The sequence below is a fragment of the Narcine bancroftii genome, chromosome 9 (assembly GCF_036971445.1).
Source record: "Narcine bancroftii isolate sNarBan1 chromosome 9, sNarBan1.hap1, whole genome shotgun sequence".
Classification (NCBI taxonomy): Eukaryota; Metazoa; Chordata; class Chondrichthyes; order Torpediniformes; family Narcinidae; genus Narcine; species Narcine bancroftii.
The window spans coordinates 47,612,619-47,635,879 of record NC_091477.1 but is presented as its reverse complement, the minus strand read 5'-3'; the positions used below and the strand labels follow the sequence as shown (position 1 = coordinate 47,635,879).

Genomic DNA, 23,261 nt, shown 5'->3' with positions numbered 1-23,261 from the left:
CCAAAAGTTGCAACAAGACCTTGATTGGTTGGGCATGTGTGCAGAGGAATGGTTGATGGTAAAACAGATAAATTTGAGGTGTTGCATTTTGGGGCGTCTTACATGGGTAGGACCTACACAGTGTATGGTAGGGATCTGGGAAGTGACCTAGAGCAAAAGGATCTAGGAATATTGGTGGACAGGGTAGTCAAAAAGGCTCTTGGCATATTGACCTTTGATCAGAGTACTGAATATAGTTGAGAGGTCATGCTGCAGTTGTACAAGATGTTAGTGAGGCCCCATTTCAGAATCAGAATTTACTGTCGTGAACAAGTCATGAAATTTGGTGTTTTGTGGCAGCATCAGAGAGCAAACCTTCATATTATAACCATCTCACAACATTACGAGAAAAAGGTTAACAATATTGCACAAAAAGTAGAGCAGTGTCCTTGGTTAACGGATTATTCAGGAATCTGATGGCAGCAGGGAAGAAGCTGTCCTCGTGCCACTGAGTGCTCGTCTTTACTCCTGTACCCCCCCCCCACCCAATGGAAGCAGAGTAAAGAAGGCATGGCCTGGGTGGTGGGGGTCTTTGAGGATAGATAAATAAATAAATAGAAGCTGTCTCTATCTATTTATTTATTTTTAAAGACACCACCTCATAAATATCCTTGATAGAGTGAAGTCTGGTGCCTATAATGTCACACGCCCAGTTAACAACCCTTTGGAATTTATTCTCATCCTGAGAGTTGAGGTCTCCATACCAGGCAGTGATGCAACCAGCCACAATGCTCTCCACAGTACACCTGTAGAAGTTTACGAGAGTCTTCAGTGACGTACCAAATCTCCTCAGACACCTCACAAGGTATAGCCGCTGACGAGCCTTCTTTGTGATTGCATTTACATGGAGGCTCCAGGACAGATCCTCGGAGATGTTGACACCCAGGAATTTGAAGTTCTTGGAGTGAGATGTTGAAGATAATCGGTGAATATATTGGCAAGTTCGGCAACACAGGTTTTCAGTACTTGGCCGGATATTCTGTCCAGACTGGATGCTTTCCTTAGATTCACTCTCTTGAAGGCAGCTTGCACATGTTCCTTGGACATGGACAGGATCATTACGGTGCACAGTGGTTGTATCGGGTGTAGAAAACATTGTATTCTTCTAGGAGTGAAGCATTGCTGTCTCCAACTGCATTGGATTTAGTTTCGTAGCGTGTCATTTAGGCCCTGCTGTTGGGTATCCTTCATTGCTTCTATTTTTGTCTGGAAACGCCATTTCGCCCAGGAAATTGCTTTCTGTCAGCCATACCTGGTCCTTCTGCAGTGACCTGAATTTGGCCCTCAGCAGGTTCCAGATTTTCATGCCAAATTCATGCATTAAACTTTACCAATGCAAATTACAATGCAAGACATGGGGCCTACTTCAGGTAAAAGGCTGTGTCTGTCACTCAAAATTGATCAGACAAGCTCCACAACTCTCTATGTGGCATTATGTGGCATAGTTTAACTAGAACCTGCCATCTTCTTGACTTGCTCGGTTTTGGGTGAAACAAGATTACTGAGAAATACAGCCGTTCTTGCCCACACTGACCAAAATGTCCCACCCACACTGGTCCTAGTTGCCAGTGTTTGGATTATATCCTTCCTAACCTATGTTATCCATCTATCTGTCCAAATGTTTTTAAAACCTTGTAATAATGCCTGCCTCATTTATCTCCTCCGATAGCTTATTCCATACCCCCACCATCCCAGATCCCTACTGTTTACTGTGCACATCCTGCACCACTAGTGAGAGGCCTCCAATCTGAAAGAAAACAACTTCCCACCATTACCCTCAGCTTTCTTCCATGAAGTTAATTCTCTCTCCCTTTCTCTCATCAAAAGTTCCAGAGCAGCCGATGATAGAGAATCTTATTGAAGCCTTGCTGAAATCCATGTATAAATCAACAGCTGTCCTTGTCAATCTTTTTTATGTCACATCAAAAAAAAACTCAGATTTGTGAGACATGGCCTCCCACTTACAAAACCATACTGAACATCCCCAATCATCCCTTGTCCATCCAAGTGCATGTACTTCGCCCTCAAAATACTCTCCTGTAACTTATTGACTTCAGATGTTAAGCTCATTGGCCAGCAGCCCCAGGATTTTCCCTGCACCCCTTCTTGATAAAGCCATAACATTTGCCATCCTCCAATGTTCTAGCACCTTACCTGCACAACAGTCAGGGCATCTGCAATTTAATTCTCGTTTTTGCATGGTTCTCAGATACATCTGATTAGGCCCAGGAGATATGTCTACCTTCATATACATCGAGACCTTCAGCACCTCTTCAAGTGTAATACTAATTTTCATCAAGACACTACTGTTGACTGCCCCAGGTTCCTTGGTCCATGTGTCTTTCTCCAGAGTCGACACAGGAGAAGTACTCATTGACAACCTTGCCCATCTCCTGTGGCTCCACAGAGTTGACCACATTGATTCCAGGTCAGTCATATTTTTTCCCCTCTGGTTATTCTTTATCTCTTTATGTACATAAAATCTCAGAGAAATCCTTAATGTTGTCCGCCAAAGCTCCCTCCTGATTTGTTATAGCTTGCTCTTCAGTTCCTTAAACTCCTTCAGGTATACATGCAATCCTAGATGCATGCAACTGACTGTGCCTCCTTGCTCTTGACCAGAGTCTAAATTTCCCTCATCATCCAAGCTTCAATGTCTGACCCTTCAATCTAACAACAACATGCATATTATGGACTTTACCAACACCCTATTTTCTTTACATTTCGCTTCCTTTGTACAACCTGTTTCAACCAACTTGAGTTAGTTCCCCATTTTGTACCTTCAAAGTTGACCTTGCATCAATTCCACATAATCATTCATCGTCCAATGAACACTTCATCCATTTGCCCCTCTCAATTTCCCTAGACAAGATCAAGCATGGCCCTATCTCATTTGGGACCCTCTACACATTGTCAGAGGAAACTTTGCTGAACACATTTATCAAATTGTACCCCATCTAAGCCTTTTACACTACAATTTTCACAGCCAATATTTAGAAGCTTAAAAATCCCCTTACTTAACCAGCTAGCAGCAATGTCCTATATTTACTCCACTATTCCCTTTGATGATTTAAGGGCCTGTAGTACACTCCCAACAAGGTGATCATGCCTTTCTTGTTCCTCAGCTCCATCCATACAGCCTAATTAGTTATCCCATCTGTATTGTCACCTCTGACTATTGACATGGCATCCTCCTTAACCAACAAAGCAACACCCCCTCCTCTTTTACCTTCATACCAATCCCTTCTGAAGCATCTGTACGCTGGGATATTGAGCTACTGGTCTTGCTTAACCAGGTTTCTGTATTTTCGACCACATTCCAGTCATATGTTTAGCCACACCCTAAATTCATCCACTTTACCTGACAAACCTTGAGGATTAAAGCATGCATAATTTAAACCATTGCACAACTTTAACTGGTATCCTGCCAACACTGATTCCAGCCACAAAGTTTCATGTCCTACCTTCAGCTTGCCAAAGTCTCTCAAGTCAAACTTTCATGCTGGCCACTGCATTTAATCTTCTTTTTTTTCATTTAACTGATTACAGGGATTGCTCATCTAATTTAAATCTCCCACATCCAGCTGTCAGCATCACATCCTATTGGGTGAATTTGAGCACAGATGCTCTTGACACTCACCTCACTAAAAAATTCCCTCCTCCAGCTCCAATTCTTTGCTGAGATCAAAAGGAGTTGGAAAAATATGTTCACAGAAGGGGTTGAGAGCAAGGCTTCACATAATTTAAAAAGCAATATCCCTCTAAACCTATCCTATCAATGTATCTGTGCAAATTTCTTTTTGCCATGTCTGGTGTATAGATATATATATGTTTTAATATGAGTTTATTTGTCTTTTTGGAAATTAATTTGGAGTTTCACTTGTATATAAACTCTCATACTATCCTTTCCCCTATTACGTGCAGTACAATTTGTGCCCAGGAAGGGGACCTCCCCTCCCCCACTTCCCTCAAACAGTGAGGCAATAAATCACGCCTGGGATGCCTAACTTTTTTTTAAAAATCTGGCCCCCTAATTTATATTTCCATTTTAATTTTTCCATGGAGACTCCAGCCACCTTCCCACTCCACAAAAAGTTTCTGACGTATCCATTGAGCATCTTGAAGAAGCACTGGGGCAATGGAATGGGCAGCATTTGAAAAAGTCTTGGCATCAACTTCATTCTGATACAATTCACTCAGCCCACTAATGTTATGGGCAGAGTTCTCCATCTAACCAAGTCCTCCTCTATCTTCCAAGCAAATGGAAATAATTCAACTTGTATACATTGCTTAAGATGCTTATGAATATAGTACAAATTATTTTTTAAACATTTTAATTGTTCCAACTTCTACCACTTGCTCTGGAGTTCCTTCCATACACCCACTATCTGCTGTGTAAATTCTTTGCCCATCAGATCCCCTTTTAATCTTTCTCCTCTCATCTTATATCAATGGTCTCAAGTATTAAACACAACTCTGGGAAAAAAAAATTAACTATTTCTTTTGGTTTAATTTATTCATTAGTCAAGATCTCTACAAAATTTAGATGCGATCTCTTTGAAATGAACAAAATTCTTATGGGAGTTGAAAGATGTGTGGATGACGTTTTGTCTGATTCAACTAAACCAGTGGTTCTCAAACTTTTTCTTTCCACTCACATACCACTTTAAGTAATCCCTATGCTATCAGTGCTCTATGATTAGTTATGGATTACTTACAGTGGTATGCGAGATGGGGAAAAAAAAGGATGAGAACCATTGTTCTAGACCCAATTGTTACTGAAATATTTTGCTTGAGAAAAATTGTCACTGGCCCATTTCCTTTGGAGTTACGAAACCATGCACATAACAAGTCAATTTGGTACAATTAAAACATTGGTTTCCAAACTTTTTCTTTCCACTCACATCTCACCTTAAGCAATCCCTTGCTAATCATAGAGCACCTATAGCATTAGAGATTACTTAAGGTGGGCGTGAATGGAAAGAAAAAGTTTGAAAACTACTGAACTAAACGGTTAAAATCAAGGATCGCAGCTCCAAAATAAATGGCCAGCCAATCAGCACTGAATTGAGTGGAAACCTCTTCACCTTAATGGTAACAAATTTTTAGTGAATCTTGGTCATCAACTTTTCTAAAATATTGCTGGACAAAGGGTTCCAATCTAAAAAAAAAATGACTGACCACTTCTCTCCATGGACGCTGTCTAACCTATTGAATCCCTCCAGCTTCTCATTGTTCGCTCAAGGTTCTTGCATCCAGAACTTTCTGTGCTTTTCTTTTTTTTATTTGCTTCTTTGATACCTTTGTAGGCAGTTGGAAGATGTTGGGGAATGAGGTCAGAAATTCTTTAATGGTCCCCACCCTCTTTCCTCTGCCTTCTGAACCCTGAGTCTTGGCAATATTGTAATCGCTACAGCAAGGTTCAAAATGCCCAGGAATGCAGAAGACTGTAGAAGGTATGATATATTGGATGGCATGGTTAGATTAGCGGTTAGAGCAACAATGTTATAGAGTCAGCAACCGGGATTTAAACCTGGTGCTGTCTATAAGGAATTTGTAAGTTCTTCCCGTATCTGCATGCATTTCCTCCGGCTGCTCTGACTTTCTCTCACTGTTCAATACATACCAGGGTTGTAGGTTAGATGCCATTGGGCAGCATGGGCTTGTGGGCCAAAAGGGCCCACAAAATTAAAAATTTAAAAAATATAGTTAGGTTCTTCATAGGTCCTGACCTTCCAATCATTGAAGACATCTATGTGAGGCACTGCCTTAAGAAGTCAGGCAACATTATAAAGGACCCCCATCACTACCTCTTCTCACTGCTACATTTGGGCAGAAGCCTGAAGACCAGAACCTCTAGGTTCAAGAACAGTTTCTTTCCAACAGCTATCAGGCTCTTGAACCTCCCCTTGTTAAACTAATTGAGGACTGTTCCAACACCACAAAAGGTGTTATAATCTGTCTATTTTAATTAGTTAACATTTTGAGGTGATGCCTCAGTCCTAAATGGCTTACCCTTAATCTTAGAATAATGAGTTTATTGTCATGTACTCAAGTACAACTGCAAAGAAAATCTTCCTTGCTCAATCTTCCTTGGAACATATAACACACAAACAACTGGACAATGTTCAAAGTAGTAGAGTTCCCTCCCAAAGTCCCTTTGCTTCTACATCTCCTTTCACTCACATTTTTAAACCATCTCTTTCCCTCTCCATACTTTTATATGCCCTCAGTCAGTTTGAAATCTTTCCTGTGTTCTTGGATTGAACTCTGTTGTAACCATAGCTGTGAACCAGAGGAAGGTTGAAGGAAGTAGTTAGACCCACAGAAAATTAAGGTCCATCACATCAAATCAGATAAATGCTCCTTGTCAGTGCAAAGACCTAGATAGCAGGTTTGCAGACAGACAGCAACCACTTTTCTACTGGTATCCTAGTTAATTGGCCGTGTAGTGTACCGGGATAGGAAGCCCTTTGTGCCATTTCCAATGGGCCACCCTTAACTGGGACACTAATGGCTTTTCCACTGAACACACTCATCCCCGGGGATTGGAATGTTCTACCTTCAACTAGAAATGACTTTCTGCTGTCCTTTTCCCGCTGGTTTTATCAGCACTCCAGCATCAGTAAACACCGTGAATATGAGTAAAGGTAAAGGCGGTTTATCCACGCCGTGAAATGACATCATTTGACACTGGCATTCGGACAGTGTTCCTTTTCCACTGAACCCTAGCCCAGTAAATTCTCAGTTAATTTCTGGGACAGGGTGCCAATGGAAATGAGAGGTAATTGACCTGAGACTATCCATCGCCAAGTCCCTCTGCCTAGCAGTTTCTTCAGCCTGGAGAATTCTCCACCATGGAACACAGTGAAGACCAAGTCAGTAAATATATTCAGGATGGAGATAACTCAATTATAAGGTTGGCCTAATGGTTAGCGCAACGCTTTTACAGTGCTAGTGATCAGGACTGGGCTTTGAATCCCACACTGTCTGTAAGGAGTTTGTACATTCTCCCCGTGTCTGCATGGGTTTTCCCCGGAGGCTCCGATTTCCTTCCACCATTCAAAATGTACAGGGATGTAGGTTAATTGGATGTAAAATGGGTGCACAGGCTCGTGGGCTGAAATGGCCTGTTACCGTTCTGTCGAGCTAAATTTAAATTTTAAGTATTTATAAAGGGTCCAAGCAAATAGGGAGAAAGTGGGAATGTGGTATTCGAGTGGACGATCAGGCACAATCATATTAAAATGTGGAGAAGGTTCAAAGAGCCAAAGACTCTCCTCCCGCCCCTACATTCTATGTTTCTAATGATATGATAATTATGAATGTAGGATTCATTCAGCTCATAAACTATTCCATTCAATCATTCCTGCTCTGACCTTGAATTGAATTCAAACATAATAAGAGCTCCTTAACCATAAAAGCATTTTCTATCTGTTCCAAGTTAAAGTGATAAAAATTGAAGATAGACACCAGGATCACAGACAAGAAGTAACTTTAATTAAATATTATGCAAGTTGAAAAGTTTTTTACAGCTCAAATTTCTGCAAAAAATTTATAACAATCTCTACAGTAGTTTGTCTAACCATTTATCTGTACAGTGTGTCCAACAGTTCACATAAAGGAAGTGGAAGGCAATCAGTTTACATGAGACTACAGCTGATGTTGGCAACTGGGAGGCATTGCTTCACTTTTCCCACATAGGATTTTGCTCTTATTTCAATGTTCAAGTCTATCGACTGCTTTACATCCAGCCCGTCTCCAGCATGCCACTGGCTAGTTGACGGCAAGCATACATGTACTGGTTCAGCTGAGGAAACCGAAGAAGATATAGATGGGAACTTGGTCAAAAACAAATGACATATCTTTACCGTATCCCAAGCATCAGCTTTTGTTTCTTCCTCATTCCTCCCTCAAGAAAAGTCCTCAGATTTCTTCTGTTATTTTTTTATTTGTTTTTCACATCGCAAGTGAGCCTCAAAATGTCCTGTAAAGCCACTGAAATATTAGACTGGGAGCACTGCAGAACTGTCACTTCATGTGTGGATTATATGGCAACAAAAGAGGTACATTTCTCAGGGTAACAAACAATTAACATTGTGCTTTTTTCAGTATATGATATCTCCTTTTTTTGGACAATTCAGGTACATGATACAATGTTTGTCTGAAATGAATATGCTTTGCATTGTTAAGGCATCCGAACTGCTGGTTCATAGATTTTGATTAATGTCAAAGTAAAAAGAGAGAGAAAAATAAAAAGATGGAGTGAGAGAGAGAGAGGGATAGAAAGAAAGCGAGAGAAGAGAGAGAGAGAGAGAGAGAGAGAGAGAGAGAGAGAGAGAGAGAGAGAGATGCTAGCAGGTGACATAACATCCAAAAGTAATTTTAAATGATTTTTAAGTCCTCCCTACTTTAATACAGTGAAGAAGTGACCATCACCCAGTCTGGAGAAGGTACTCCATGCATATTATTAAATTTAATTTTTAAACCACTTTAAGTTGTGGAAAAACAAAATTTATTGTCTTAAATCTACAGAACTAAATGCTATTGAATAAGATGGCTGCTTTTTCTGCCACACAACTTTTTTTTTAAATCTTGAGAATTCAGTTCAACTGACAAAAAAAATACAAAAATAGACAATGGCTTTTTTTGACTTAACCTTTGAAATAAAAGAAGAGAAGTACAATTCAAACCAAATGCTTAGCACAATATCGACTCAATTGAAAAAAAGTAATATGATATATTATATATATGGCAAACAAAATTTTAAAATTACATTTAAACAATTTGTTACTCAGGTACAATTTTAAATGGCTTACTGTGTTGACACCTTCCCATGTATTAGCATATTACATGTTAAAATGAGTCCAGAGAATAAACAAATAGGAAAAAGAACACAACCAAACGTAGCAATGTACAAATTTCCAAAGATAAATACATTATTTATAAGCATATTTTACAAAACAAAACACAAATGTCGTCTTTAAACTGATGCATATTTAATTACGCAAGGATGTGCAAGCAAAGTAAAATGAATAGTTGTGAACTCCTTGCAGTAATGAAAGAAAGGACGCAAAAAAAATAAGTTTATGCAATAAAATTCCTTGTTAATATTGAAAATTGTATTTAAGACATTGAAATGTATAAATATTTAAACAACAATTTTGGCAAAAGAAAAAAAATTCACAAAAAATCTACAATATTTATAACTACATACAAACACAATACAGCGGAAAAATATTGGATAATGCATTATCAGAACTCTGACGGTTCCTTGATAAAGTACATTAAGAGCATTCTCAATACCGTGCTAATAAAATTGTAAATTTAAAAAAAAATCTCCCCCTTTATGTATCTCCCTACGTAGCACTGGTATTTTTGATTCTGTCTATATTTCCACTCCTGTAAACACAGTAGCTAAAACTATATTGCGTTTTCCAAAGTCCTTCACAATGTACAAACCCTTGTTAGTGAAGCGCTGGTTGTAAAATATATAGTTGGATCTCTTTGTCCTGATGTATGTATTTATCTCTTTCAGAAGGAAACAAGGCAATTGGACGGGATTAACTGGGCATTGGATGGGGCTGTAACAGCCAGCTGATATTAGTATTGGCAACACCATGAGGAAAACCAGCTGGTACCATTCCTCCACTTTCCCTGACCCTTGAGAGGCAGACGCAAGTGATCAAAGCCATTCTGTCCTACTGTCACATCCAGATCCAATGGTCCTGAGCACACATCACAACAGCTAACTGCTTCCTAAACAATTCCTCCATTTATTTGACTCCTACATAGCAGTTTGTCACTTCATACACCAATGTTAGCATCTGTAGGGTTGATGTTTGTTAGTCCTATGTCTGGTTCTGCTTTTTTGAAATATATCTCTATAATCCCAACCAGCCCACAAGTGGTGTATAGTCTCTTATGAAACAGTTTTAGCACTGTGACAGCTGATGATGAAACTGGATACAGCAACATCCAGAATCAGTCCCGTTACAGTTTAAAAACCCCACTGTCAAATCTACAGGTTGGAACCAACTACCACACTCTAAACTCTCTACATTTCCCCACCTAATAATTATCACTACTCATTTCATCTCCCTCCACACACTTTTTTTTCATTTCTCTCAGTCAAATTTGATTCTCTTCATAAATTAAACATCGCATTTTGTTGCAGAGGTTCTTTCAGGGTCTTTTTGACTCTGAAAGGCATTTATTGTTCTGCGAAAACGAATAAATTGGGTTGAAGCATTTGAAAAAAGTGAACACTTGTCAACATAGAACAAACCATTTTGCTTTGTTTTTTTTTGTCACTCCAATGCTGGGGACCTGTGTAAATCGTATGTAAATTGTCACCGTGCATTCAATTCATCAGAATTGGCAAGGTTGAAGGTTTAAAGAGTGTTACTTGTGATTGTTTAACTCTACACAATCGCTCTCTGAAAGGCCTGAGTTAAAAGTTCCATTCATCTGTGGACTTGCATCTCATCGTCACGAAGCACAATATTCATTGTAATTGTCAACATATAGATGCAGTCTTGAAGGCATGGGATCTATTTACATCGGAGGGACTATCATACCAGAGATAGCTGTAAAACATAAAGGAGAGAAAAATACTTTTATTTGAAAGTGTAGTGCATGGATAGAAGCAGAAGTCAGCTAATTCAGATTAAGTTTCAATTTATTGAAGTATATTTGTCACAAAATACCCAGTACACTGAGAAGATGATAGAGCTTTTAGAACCGCGCAGTGCAGTGACAGGAAACAATGAGCTTGGAGGAGGGGTTTAGAACTGGGCAGTGTGGGGGAATGGATTCTTCTGTGAACAGGCTAACTGATTACCTTTAATATTCATACAGCTATGTTAAAAAGCACATATTTTAAAGAGTGTAGGATTGCAATGAAAAGAATTAGGACCACTTAATGGGGTTCATTCAGGAGCCTGATGGTTTCAGGGAAGAAACTGACTGTTGGTGTGTGCTTTCACACCCTTCAGCCTTCTCTCTGGTGGGAGGAGGGAGAAGAGGATGTGTGCGGGGTGTGATGGGTCCTTCGATATGTTGGCTGCCTTTCATGGACAGTGGGGGATGTAGATGGAATCCATTGGAGGGGAGGGAAGTTTACCTTATTTGATTCATGTTTGCTTTTATTTTGTTGTTTCTGTAACAAAAATGCTGGGCACCTGTTCACAAGTAAGAAAAACAGAAAATATCTTATGTTCAGCAGGTCAGGCCATATCAGGTAGAAACAGTGTTAACTCTCAGACAGTCTTACATCATGAATGTGTTATTATGGACTTAGCTTCTCCCCCCACAGATGCTGCCTGACCTATTGATTGTTTCTCGCATTTTGTGATATTATTTTGGATGTTCAGCATCTGCAATATTTTGCATTGGGACACCAAATCACAAATGGTTGCTCTGACCAGACAAGCCAAAGAAAAGCAGGGAAGTCAGCAGCTTGTTCAATGTGGAGCCTGATAATGTCTATAAAGTACTGAATCTGATGCATTCAACTGCTCCAACCTATGAACCATTTCAATGTGGATTAGCCGATCGGACATTGTGTCCAAGCAATATTGCACAAACGTCATTGAGATGAAGGGGCTTCTAATTTTGTTAATTTATTATGATGACTCTATCTGATCAGTTAGGATACCAGTAGAAATCTGTGGTGCACATTTTTCAGTTGAAGTGATAATGAATCCACTGACATTTCCCTACATTCCACTAAGAAAACAAATGCAAAGTTAACATTTCAGCACACAGAAGCTTTTAAATCTGTCTGTCAATCAGGGATTCAATTTTGCAATCAAGGAAATGATTTGGTGACAGTGTTGATAACAACTTTGCAGTAAACTATTGTATAAATACTGCATTCTCCTGAGTTTTAGTCATAATTACAGTTTAGGAAACTTTCCAACAATAATTGTAAATGTGACAGACCAATATTTCAAAAAATGTCATGGAACATATAGAGATTAAAGAGGAGTAGATGCTTGCTGCCTTACAGCAAATAAATCTCCATAAATCCACCCCCCCCCCCGCCCCCCAGGCCTGACATGATATTCCTTCGGACCTTGTCGAAGGATAGTGTAGAAATTGCAGGGGCCCTGCCAGAAATATTTAATATGTCCTTAGCCACGGGTGAGGTGCTGGAGGATTGGAGAGTAGCTCATGTTGTTCCGTTGTTTATAAAAGGCTCCAAAGTAAACCAAGAAGTTGCAGGCCAGTGAGCCTGAGCCTGACATCAGTATTAGGTCAATTATTGGAAGGTGTTCTGAGAGGTCGGATTTACAAGTATTTGGACAGCCAAGGGGTGATTAAGGATTGTCAACTTGGGTTTGTGCATGGTAGGTCATGTTTAACCAATCTTGTAGAGTTTTATGAGAAGGTTACCAGGAAGGTTGATGAAGGAAAGGCTGTGTATGTTGTCTACGTGGACTTTAGTAAGGCCTTTGACAAGGCCCCACATGGGAGGTTAGTTCAGAAGGTTCAAATGCTAAGTATCCATTTAGAAGTTGCAAAATGGATTTGAAATTGGCTGAATGGGAGATGATTGCTTCTCAGATGATTGATTGCTTCTCAGACTGCAGGCCTGTGATTAGTGCTGGGATTGATGCTGGGACCATTGTTGTTTGTTTTCTATATCAATGATCTAGAAAATAATGTGGTAAATTGGATCAGCAAGTTTACTGATGGCACAAAGAGTGGAGGCAATGTGGACAGCAAGAAAGGATTTCAAAGCTTGCAGAGGGAAATGGCAGATGGAAATTAATGTAGAAGGACAAACCAAGGTAGGACATACATCAGTGAATAGTAGGGCACTGAGGAGTGTGTAGGAACAAAAGAATCTGGGAATACAGATACATAATTCCCTGAAAGTGGTGTCACAGGTAGACAGGATTATGAAGAAAGCTTTTGGCATCTTAGCCTTCAAAATTCAAAATATTGAGTATAGGAATTAGGATGTTATGGTGAGGTTGTATAAAACTTCACTGAGGCCAAATATGGAGTATTGTGTGAAGTTCTGGTCACCCAACTTCAGAAAGGATATCAGTGAGAATGAAAGGGTGCAGAGAAGATTTATTAAGATGTTGCCAGATCTTCAGGAGTTGAGTTACAGGAAAAGATTAAACAGGTTAGGACTTTTTTCCTTGGAGTGAAGAAGAATGAAGGGAGATTTGATATTTACAAAATTATGAAGGGGAAGACAGAGTAAATGTGAATAAGCTCTTTCTACTTAGATTAGGAGAGATAAATACAAGTGGACATGGCCTTAAGGGGAAAGGGGAAAGGTTTAGGGGGAACAATAGTGGGGATCTTCACTCAGAGAGTGGTATAAGTGTGGAATGAGCTGCCCTCTGATGTGGTAAATGGGGGTTGACTCTTAAGTTTTAAGAATAACTTGGATAGATACATGAATGGGAGAGGGCTGGAGGATTATGGAATGGGTGCAGGTCAGTGGGCCTAGCGGAATGATGTTTTGGCACAGACTAGAGGGGCCGAATGGCCTGTTTTCTGTGCTGTAGTGTTCTATGGTTCTAAGATACTGAATGGAAATGCATTATTTTCTCCACATTAAATCCATGATTTAATAAAGTAGATGCTGACTTCAATGGAACCAAATTTTGTGATTAACTCATACCACATCGGATGAATTTCTACCCCAACAGATTTTAAAATAATAAAACAAGTATTTTTCCAGTTTTTTGTTATTTCTCCCCTTAATCCTAGGAGAACGCTTCAATTTTTATTTCATCCTTTGTAGCGCTGATTTAAAAAAAACAGTCTAGAAATTCAATAGGTTCACAGAAATGCAGCAATTCATCAATACTGAGTGCATCTCTGTGTGATTTACATCATGGGGCACCCATTTAAAATTTAACAAGTGGCAAACCTTAAGTTCCTTGAGCAGAAAGAGAACTGCTGCAAGAACTCAGCAGATCAGACAGCATCCATGGGTAGAAATAGTTAATTAACGATTCGGGTCAGTAACCTTTATCAAGACCAGAGTGAAGGGGGTGAAATTACACATATAAAGGGGGAAAGAAGTTGGGGGAGGTGCCCAGAGGGGATTGGACAGGCCTGAAAGGTGGAGAGACAGGTAGAGGGAGAGACTACCAGGAAGGTGGGTGTGGAAAAAATTGATTAGAGAGGGAAGGGAGAGGAGAGATGGCCTTAGAGGTGATAGGGCAGAAGGTGTGAGAGATGGAGAGGTAGGTGGGGAGGAGAAATGATTAGAAATGATGGGGGAAAGTAGAGAAAGGAGAATTTTATTTCACAGTAGGTAAAGAAGAGATGGGAACAATGGAACAAGACGTGGGGGGAGGGGGATATCTAAAATTTGAAAAATTAATGTTCCTGCCATTAGCTTTATGGCTGTCCATGAAGAATATTCCTCAAGTTTATGTTTGGCTTCTCCCTGACAATGGATGAGGTTGAGGACAGACATGTCAATGCAGGAATAGTCAGAGGGGTTGAAATAGTCGGCCACAGGGAACTCAAAAGCATTCGGAGAAGCGGTCACCCTCCCCTCTGCTCTTGATGAAGGCTCTCAATCTGAAACATTGACTGACCATCTCTCCCCACGGATGCTGCCGGATACATTGAATCCCTCCAGCAACTCTTTGTCTGGTCAATGCCTGCAGCTTTTGTGTTTCCCATTTGCTCCTTCCTATGCAGGTATATCTGGAAACAGGGGTTGTGGGATGGGGGGAGGGGGGAGGAACTCAGTTACCAATGGTGAGAGAAAATACACAATGCTGGAGAAACACAGCAGGTCAAACAATGTACTTTATATAGCAAAGGTAAAGGTACATAACTAATGTTTCAGACAAGTCCTGTATCAAGGTAAAATGAATACCTTGATGAAGGGCTCAAGCCCAAAACATTGGTAATGTACAGGTATTTTTAACTTGGTTGAAATTTTTTTTTTTCCTCTTGAATTTCTCCAGCATTATGTTTTTACTTCAACCACGGCGTCTGCAGGCTTTCGTGTTTTACATCAGAGGCGAGATGGTCGCAGTCTTTGAATCAGCACGTTGAGAGGACTTGTCAAATTGAGCCACATTGTGATCATGTATGAAGAGGCCAGTAGGGTGAAGGAGTAGATCGTCAGCTGCAGAACAGGGTGTTAGAAAATAATATAAAGGTATCCCCTGCCAGGCAGTGCCTCCTTTGAGTAACACAGCAAGCATAGTAATTGCACTTGTGTCCTGAGAGTGCACAATAAGAGGGGCTCCATGGAACCATATCAGTAGATTCATTGGAAGATCAACAGGAGACCTAAGGGTGATGTTTCTTTAATTGTAATAAAGAAACTTGGGTTATTTTAAACCAACTATACTTTATTATCTATAGAACTCATGAGTGTATGAAGGCATCCATCTTGAATCCAATGGAGCTGCAACAAACTAGTCTTTGACTCCATCTAGTGGTCACGAGTACTGCTAGCACTCTATCACTGCATCCCCTTTCCTTGAGATGTTTAATCTAACAACATGACACACTATACAATATTCATTTCAATTTAAAAGTTCAGCATGAACATAATAAGCACAACATCAACAGCACAAACTTATTATGTGTGCAGTTTCTTTTATTTTTAGAAATTCAGTCTATCAGATGCTTTTATAATGCCTGTGGATCTTCTTAACACAGATGCTTGTGTCAGCTCTCCTCTAGAATTGATGGTTTTTCCTTTGTTGCTGTGCAGGTTGGATCTTCTGTATTTGTTTGTTTCTGCAGTGTCTCTTGCATTTTCAGCAGGCTCTTTCGATTCCTCCTCAGTATTTGATCATTCTCTATTCTGACCGTGTAGGATCTGGGATTTACTTCCTCCAAAACAGTGGCCTTTTTGTCCCAAGTGTTGGAATCTCTGAGTCTCATTGGATCATGTTGTGCCAGTGGCCCTAACTTCTTGCTGACTTGTCATAGTTTACTTTTTGTCTCCCTTGTAGATGGATTTTTTTCCATTTGACATCTTTGACTTCTCTGTTCTTGTTTGGGTCTGCAGAGTAGGGAAAGTGCGGTGTCTAGTCTAGGTCCCATCAGGGGCTAAGTGGGTGACGTGTCATGTTCAAGTGGTGAAGCTCTGTAACTCAATATAGCTGGATATGGATCTGAGCTACTATCTAGTGCTTTCTTTAGCAACTATTTAACTATGAGAACACTTTTCACTGCTTTACCATTTGATTGTGGATGCAGAGGAAATGACGTCACATGTCGAAAATAAAACTCTTCTGCAAAGTTCTGGAATTCTCTACAATGCATGGTCCATTGTCACTGTAGGACAATTTGAGGAATTCCATGTCTTGCAAAGATCAATTACATATATTTGTTCACACAAGCAGCAGACATATTAGGAAGCACCGCAATCTCCGGATAGTTCGGTGGGTAATCAATAACCAGGAAGTAATCATTTACATCCATGTGAACAGATCAGTCCCAACTTTCTGCCATAGTTCTGCTGGTAAATTAGTTAATTTCATGGATTCCTTTGTCTGGTTTGTGCGATGTTTCAACCAGGTCTCACAGCTTGAAGCAATGCAGTCAATGTCACCAATTATCCCTAGCCAATAAACAGCAGTTCTGGTCCTCCTCTTGGATTTTCCATTCCAAGTTTCCCCTCATGCACCCTTTTCAGCATCTCTTGTTGCAGTGATTAAAGAATGATAACTCTGCTCTGTATGAGTAGAAGCCCATTGACAACAGTCAGCTCAGCTCTGATGTTGCAGTAGGCCAGCTTTCATTCAGATTCTTGATGACCTTCTGTAGAACTGTGTCCTTTTTTGTTTAAGCTGCGACCTGTTTGGATTTCATGTCAGATTCAGTAATCAGGTTCATGTGGAGATTCACATCTGTCTCTGTGGAACTCTCATTGTATGCTTCACTCTATGTCATTGTCCCGGATAATGCAACAACTAACACAATAAGCTTCTCTGGTGTATATCCTCTTCACTAGGCTTAAGATTTCACATGCTTTGTCACCAAGCAGTGATTCATGTCCATTTGGGACTACTGTGAACCTGAGGTGGTGCTCTTTATCTTTAGCTTTCACCTTGAGTTTACATGCATCTTTCATGTCGATGCTCTGTCCACTGTAGCCATTGAGCTACACATGATTTGCATGGATGTATACCTTTATCTTCATTGCCCTTATGTTGCACTCACAGATCAAACTGACCTTTTATTTGCTCCATTTGTATGTAATGACACAATTCACTTGTCTTGCTCGATTCTGCTGACGCTTGGCAGTTCAGTGACTGTTGGATTATAATCTTCCTGCACTGCCATCCCACCAAAAAGTGAATCACTGAGAGCAGTTTTTCTATAGTGTACACAGTTTCACTTCTGTTTTGTTTCCCTTTAGAAAAACATTGCTTTGCATAGTGATTCTGCCCTTTGCACTTGTTACAGACTTTTCCATAGACTGGGCATTGTTTTGGTGCATGTTGAGTGCCACATTGTTTACAATTGAATGTCTCTCCATCTTTTTGTTGTTTCCTATGGCTATGGCTAGGTCTTCATTGTCACTTGCTGTTGCGCTGTCATTGAATGTTTTTGCATGCTGAAAAGCCAATTCACTGGCATGGCATATCTTCACAGCTCCATCTAAGGTAAGCTCTGTCTCTCATTGCAACCTCTATCTCACTTTCTTATCACTAATTCTGAATACAATTTGATCACAGATCATTGAGTCCTGCAATGTTCTAAAATTGCATGTTCTTACTTTTAGTTTTATGTCCATTAAAAAAGTATCAGAACTCTATCCCTGAAGCTGCATGCATGAGCGAAACACATACCTCTTGAATGCTTCATTTTTCTTTGTTCATCAAACATCTCGATAATCTTGTAGGATTTGCCCTGGTCTTCTGCCTCAGCAAAAACAGATGTATTGAAAACTTCTAATGCTTGAGGCCTCGTCATGATAAGTAGCAGTGCAATCTTCCATGCTTTAGGATTGCTATCAAGTCCAATGGTTTGCAAGTATAGCATGAATCATTGTTTAAACAACCTCCACTCGTGGTGACATTTCCAGTCCAATTTATAGCATCAGAAGTTTTATACTTTCCCTGTTTTCTGCTAATGTCGACTGATTCTCACTCTGCACACTCCTGGTGTTTCTTCCATTCCTAGTATGCACACTTCTGGTGTTTCTTCCACTCCTGGTACCAAATGATGTTTCTTTTTATTGAAATAAGGAAACTTGGTTTCTTTTAAAACAACTATAGTTTAAAGTTATAGAACTCATGACCATGTGAAAGCATCCATCTTCAATCCAACTGAGCTGCAACAAACTAGTCTCCAACTCCATCTAGTGGTCAGGAGTATCACTAGCACTCTATCTGCAGGCAGCAGGTGGATAAGTGGAGCTGAGTCCAGTACCAGATCAGCTATGGTCTTATTGAAAGGTGCAGCAGGCTGGATGGGCCAAGTGGCCGACTCCTGCTCCTGTTTCTCATGTTCTTTATCACCAGTGCCTCTGTGTCCAGCATTGACCAAGTGAATTTCTGGATTGGTGCAGTACAACTTGGAATGGAGTTCCATTTCTGGACACAAGTCTATTTCTAACTGGGGTAGCTCTGAAAACACTATCAGTGTGCAGTGGGCCATTGTTATTTCTATCTGTCAAAATTCCTTAATGGTGCCAACCCGATGACAGCGCTGCTGATGTTCCAATGGGTTCCCTGGATCTGGGAACCAGCTCCAATTAACATTGGGGAACAGGGAAGTTCAAGGGCAGACAACCTCATTTCATGAAGCACTTGCTAAGGGGAATGGTGATGATTTTATTAGGGATTGATCTCGCTCCTCAGCCTTGCAACTGCAGAATTATTTAGAGGGAGAGTGACTTCTTAGGTTAAATTCTCACATGCAGCAATGATCTAATGACATCTGCACTGGGTGACCTTCCAGAAACTTCCTGAGTGGCGATATCAGGATAGATGTCATGAGAGAAATCTCAAACCAGATTACAGCGGGAATGGGAACAGAAGAAGGCCATTCAGCCCCTCAAGCATGCTCCACCATTCAATGCCATCATGTCCCCTATTCCTGTGCCTCTTCATACCTCGATTCCTTTTGATGCCACTTTCTGTGGTAGGGAATTCTACAAGTTCACCACTTTCTGAGTGAAGATGTTTCTCCTCATCTAAGTCCTAAATGGCTTCCCCCTTCTCCCTAAACTGTGACCCCTTGTTCTAGACGTCTAACTTGTTAAGTCCCGTCAAAATTTTAAACATCTCTAGGAGTTCTCCTCTCATTCTTCCAAATTCCAACAAACTAAGCCCATCAGGTCTTTCTGTCCTGCAATCCCATCTGGTGAACCTTCACTGCACCCTCTCAATAACAGGTGTGTCCTTCCTCAGAATGGGAAACCAAAATTGCCACATTAATCAAGGTAAATTCACAAAAGATCTGGAGAAACTCATCAGCTCATGCAGCATCCAAAGGAGGCAAAGAAAAAAAATCACCATTTTGAGCCTGCGCCCTTCATCAAGGAAGACAGCTGAATTTCTCCAGCATTTTTGTGTATGTACTACATTCACTGCATCTGCGGGTTTCTTGTTTTACTCAAGGTGCGGTGTCACCAAGGCCCTGTTCAAATGCCATGGGAAATACCATCTCTCAGTGGGTAGGGAATCTCTGGGATTGCGGGATGTGGAAGCTCGATCATTAGATGTACATAAGAAGAGTTTCTGATCTCTGAGGCTTGGAGAACTAGCCCAGCAGAGGAGTTAAGGCCTGAGGTACACCTGCCCTGGTCATATTGAATGAAATGGCAGGAATGGCTTATTTATGCTCCCCAGTCCCTTTATACTAGTGTGTTTGTGCTTCAGACTAATGTGAGGATGAATCTTTTTACGCGATGCTCCTGCTGTGCCCGATCTCTCCTCTTCCACCGGCCTGTCCTTTCATGTGCTTAGATGAAAGCAGGATACTTGTTTGATACAGCTAATTTTACTGGCTAGTTTAGCTTCTTTTCAGAAAGTTCCATACACAAAAAGGGTGCAGTTTGCTTATCTTGCCCAGTCAGCTGACTTCATTTGGGGCAGACTACCAGCCTCAGGATGGCAAGGGGGAGAATAAGCCTCAGGGGCATGAGTGGATGTGTGAAGGTCTCCACAGTTATACAGTGTGCATGGCTGTATGAGCACGCAACAAGAATGCTGAACCAAGTGAAGCATCATGAGAAAACTTTTGAAAGCTACAGTGCCGTTAGCAGAGGAAAGAAGGATGTGGCACAAAAAAAACAGGAGAGAAAAGATGATGTAAGATTACAGGGGACACAACCATAAATTAAAAACACACAGACTTGCTAATGTCTTACAAATATTGATAGTCTGTTCCTTGCACCCTTGAATCTTTCTGAAGTCCAAATGAAGCAACTGAATGCAGCCAGAGTGGGCACCAACTGATTCAAACCATGAAAGGTTTAATCTCCTCCTGGACAGTAGGAGATGCATTTTATGTTTTATTTCACTGCATGTGTGTGTACTTGTGTATGTGAGTGTGCATATGCATTTGTGTGAGTGCATTGTGTGTTGAAGTGTGTATGTGTACATGTAAGTGTGTGCGTATATATATTTCCATGTGAATGTATGTGCATTTGTGTGTGCATGAGTGTGTAAAACACTGAGAAAGACTGTGTTTGTGTACGTGTGTGAGAGAGACACTGTGTATGTTTGCTTTTTGTAAAACTGTGTGTGTGCGTGTGCAAGAGAGAGAAACTCTGTGTGTGTGTGTGTGTGTGTGTGTGTTTGTGTGTGTGTGTGTGTGTGTGTGTGTGTGTGTGTGTGTGTGTGTGTGTGTGTGTGTGTGTGTGTGTGTGTGTTTGTGTGTGTGTGTGTGTGTGTGTGAGAGAGACACTGTGTGTGGCTGCATGGGTTGACAAGGGTGCGTGTCCGGGAACTGCACCAAATGTGTGGCTGCAGCTCCATCTCCAACCCTTCCGTTCTGGCATCTGATTGCTGCTTATCAGCACTGCTTTATCAGATCCTGCCATCTCACGCGGACCCAGTGGGCCTCAACATAAAAGGACCACCCTCCCTCACCTCCTGATGAGTGAAACAGAACCCAGAGAGAGAGAGCAGTGCAGTAATGCTGTGAAGGCCAATGTGCTGTTTGCCTTCTTATAAATCTTAATAATTCAGGAGGATCTTGGGGAATTTTAAAAATACCATTTGCTGCTTCCAGGTTGTGATTAATAATGTCTGTGGTGTGAGAAGTGGGATTTGGGGCTGACGACGGCTGCTATTGTCAGCCCCTCAATTGTCGCCGAAGAAAAGACAGTGACTATTTCCTTTCTGTGCCCCTCATGATTTTACAAACCTGGATAGCTCACCCCTCAACCTCCTTTGCTCCAGAGGAAATAGACCCAACCAAACACCGGAGTTCCTTGCACGGGTCAAAACCTGAGCTCCCTGTGGCCAACCACGTCAGCTCCCCCAACCATTCCTATGGTGACATGTCTGTCCTCAGCCTCATCCATTGTAAGGGCAAGGCCACATGTAAACTTGAGCAACAGCATATCGTGTTCTTAAACCTAACGGCATAAACTTCGAGTTCTCTGGTTTTAGGCAACCCCTACCCTGTCTGATTCCACTGTTTCCATTGCTTCTTCACCTTCTCTTTTACCTATTTTTTTCATCTCATTCTTTTTCTCCCCTAACATTCTCTTTCTCTCCCTGTATCTTTTCTTTCCCTACCCCCCCCCCCTTACTAGTGGTCTCTCCCTTTACTTGTCTCTCCACCTCCTGTCCCATCTCTTCTGGGCCCCTCCTTTGGCTTCTCACCCCTTTCATAGCTCTAATTTCACCTATTCTATTTTAGTCTTGATGAAGTGTCCCAATGTGAAATCTTCACAGTCCATTTCTGCCCATGGATCCTGTCTGACCTGCTGAGTTCCTCCAGCAATTCTTTGTTTGCCCAGCCTATCCAGTGTCTCTCTGTAAATCAACCCCTCAAACCCAATAACAATTTTCTGAATCTTTCGGGATTTTAATAACTGAAAGAGCAAATTGTGCACTGGCGTTCATCACAAGAGGGTTAGAGTAAAGGAGAAGGGAATTCTTGCAGCTATTAAACAGGTTTTAGGAAGCCGGCACCTTGAGTAAAGTATGCAGTCCTGGTCTATCCTGCCTCTGTAGGTGTAGTGAAGGGTGTAGTGTAGATGGGTATAGTGAAGCTCTGTCAGACTTTTTCATGAGATGAGCGAATGTAGTGAAGCTACATCAGACTGCTTCCTGGAATTATGGTGACGGTTCACCAGACTGTTTCATAGGATGAGAAGGTGAAATGAAGGTTTGTCAGACTGTTTCCTGAGAGGGTGTAGAGTGAAGGTCTCTCAGAGTGTGAAGATCTCTCTTAGGAACCTTCAAGATTGTAAGAGGACTGGACATGTTCCCAGAGGTCATAGAGTCAGCAATAAGGCCTCACAGTCTGAGCATCAGGGATAAGACTGACATGAGAAATTTCTTTTGCCAGATGGTGGCCCACTGTGGAATTCACTACCACAGCATGAGTTGAAGTTTACATCTATTCAAGAAGGAGGTAGATGTTGTTTTCGGGCTAAAAAGAGCACTAGATAGGGGGAAACTCTTTGTTTTACACAGAGAGTGAGTGGTTGGTGCCTGGAATGAGTTGCCAGGAGTAGTGGTGGAAGCAGATATAGCAGTAGCATTTAACAGGCTTTAGAATATGCAGAGGATAGAGGGATATGGACTGTGTGCAAGCAGCAGAGTTGCAGTTGTGTTCTACACAGGCACGTGGGTTACAGGGCCTGTTTATGTGCAGTTCTGTACTATGTTCAATGATACAGGGAGAAAGTTCAGTTGGATGATTCAGATCAAATGACAGACCTGTTTTGAAGGTATGAATGACCCTCAGCTATTCCTGCTCCTATTTTCTATCTTTATGTCTTTCGACAAAGTAAAATCTTTTCTCTCCCCAACCCACGCATCATTCATTGCAGAGACAGGGAGAAATAGTATTTGTGTTGTTGTATAGCTGTTTTCAACAGGTGCACAAATGTGACCTTGTTACCTTGCTACAAATGCACTGGATGGAACTGTGATCAATGCATTATTGAACAGCAGCAGGGAAGTCTCGTGCAGCTCATGGGAAAAGAATATTCTTCAGGAAGAAACAAACATAACTATGAACAGGGCACTCAAATCCTGTATACTGGCCGCTAACATGATTCCTGTTGGAGGGTT

General features: G+C 41.0%; 1 protein-coding gene across 6 annotated transcripts in view; it reads right to left on the bottom strand.

The window, feature by feature from the left end:
- Positions 1–7,517: 7,517 nt before the first annotated feature.
- ebf1a (EBF transcription factor 1a) overlaps positions 7,518–23,261 on the bottom strand; it is a 570,155-nt gene continuing 554,411 nt past the window's right edge. For 3 of the 6 annotated variants that reach the window (XM_069898995.1, XM_069898996.1, XM_069898994.1), the window contains exons 17-18: positions 11,165–11,222; positions 7,518–10,628 (exon numbers count right to left, since the gene is read on the bottom strand). In XM_069898995.1, the coding sequence (XP_069755096.1) occupies positions 10,559–10,628; positions 11,165–11,222 (128 nt within the window). In that variant the 3' untranslated portion in view covers positions 7,518–10,558. Of the gene's footprint in view, positions 10,638–11,164; positions 11,223–23,261 lie in introns of all 6 variants that reach the window. The other 3 variants (XM_069899001.1, XM_069898999.1, XM_069899000.1) reach the window with 2 other exon arrangements.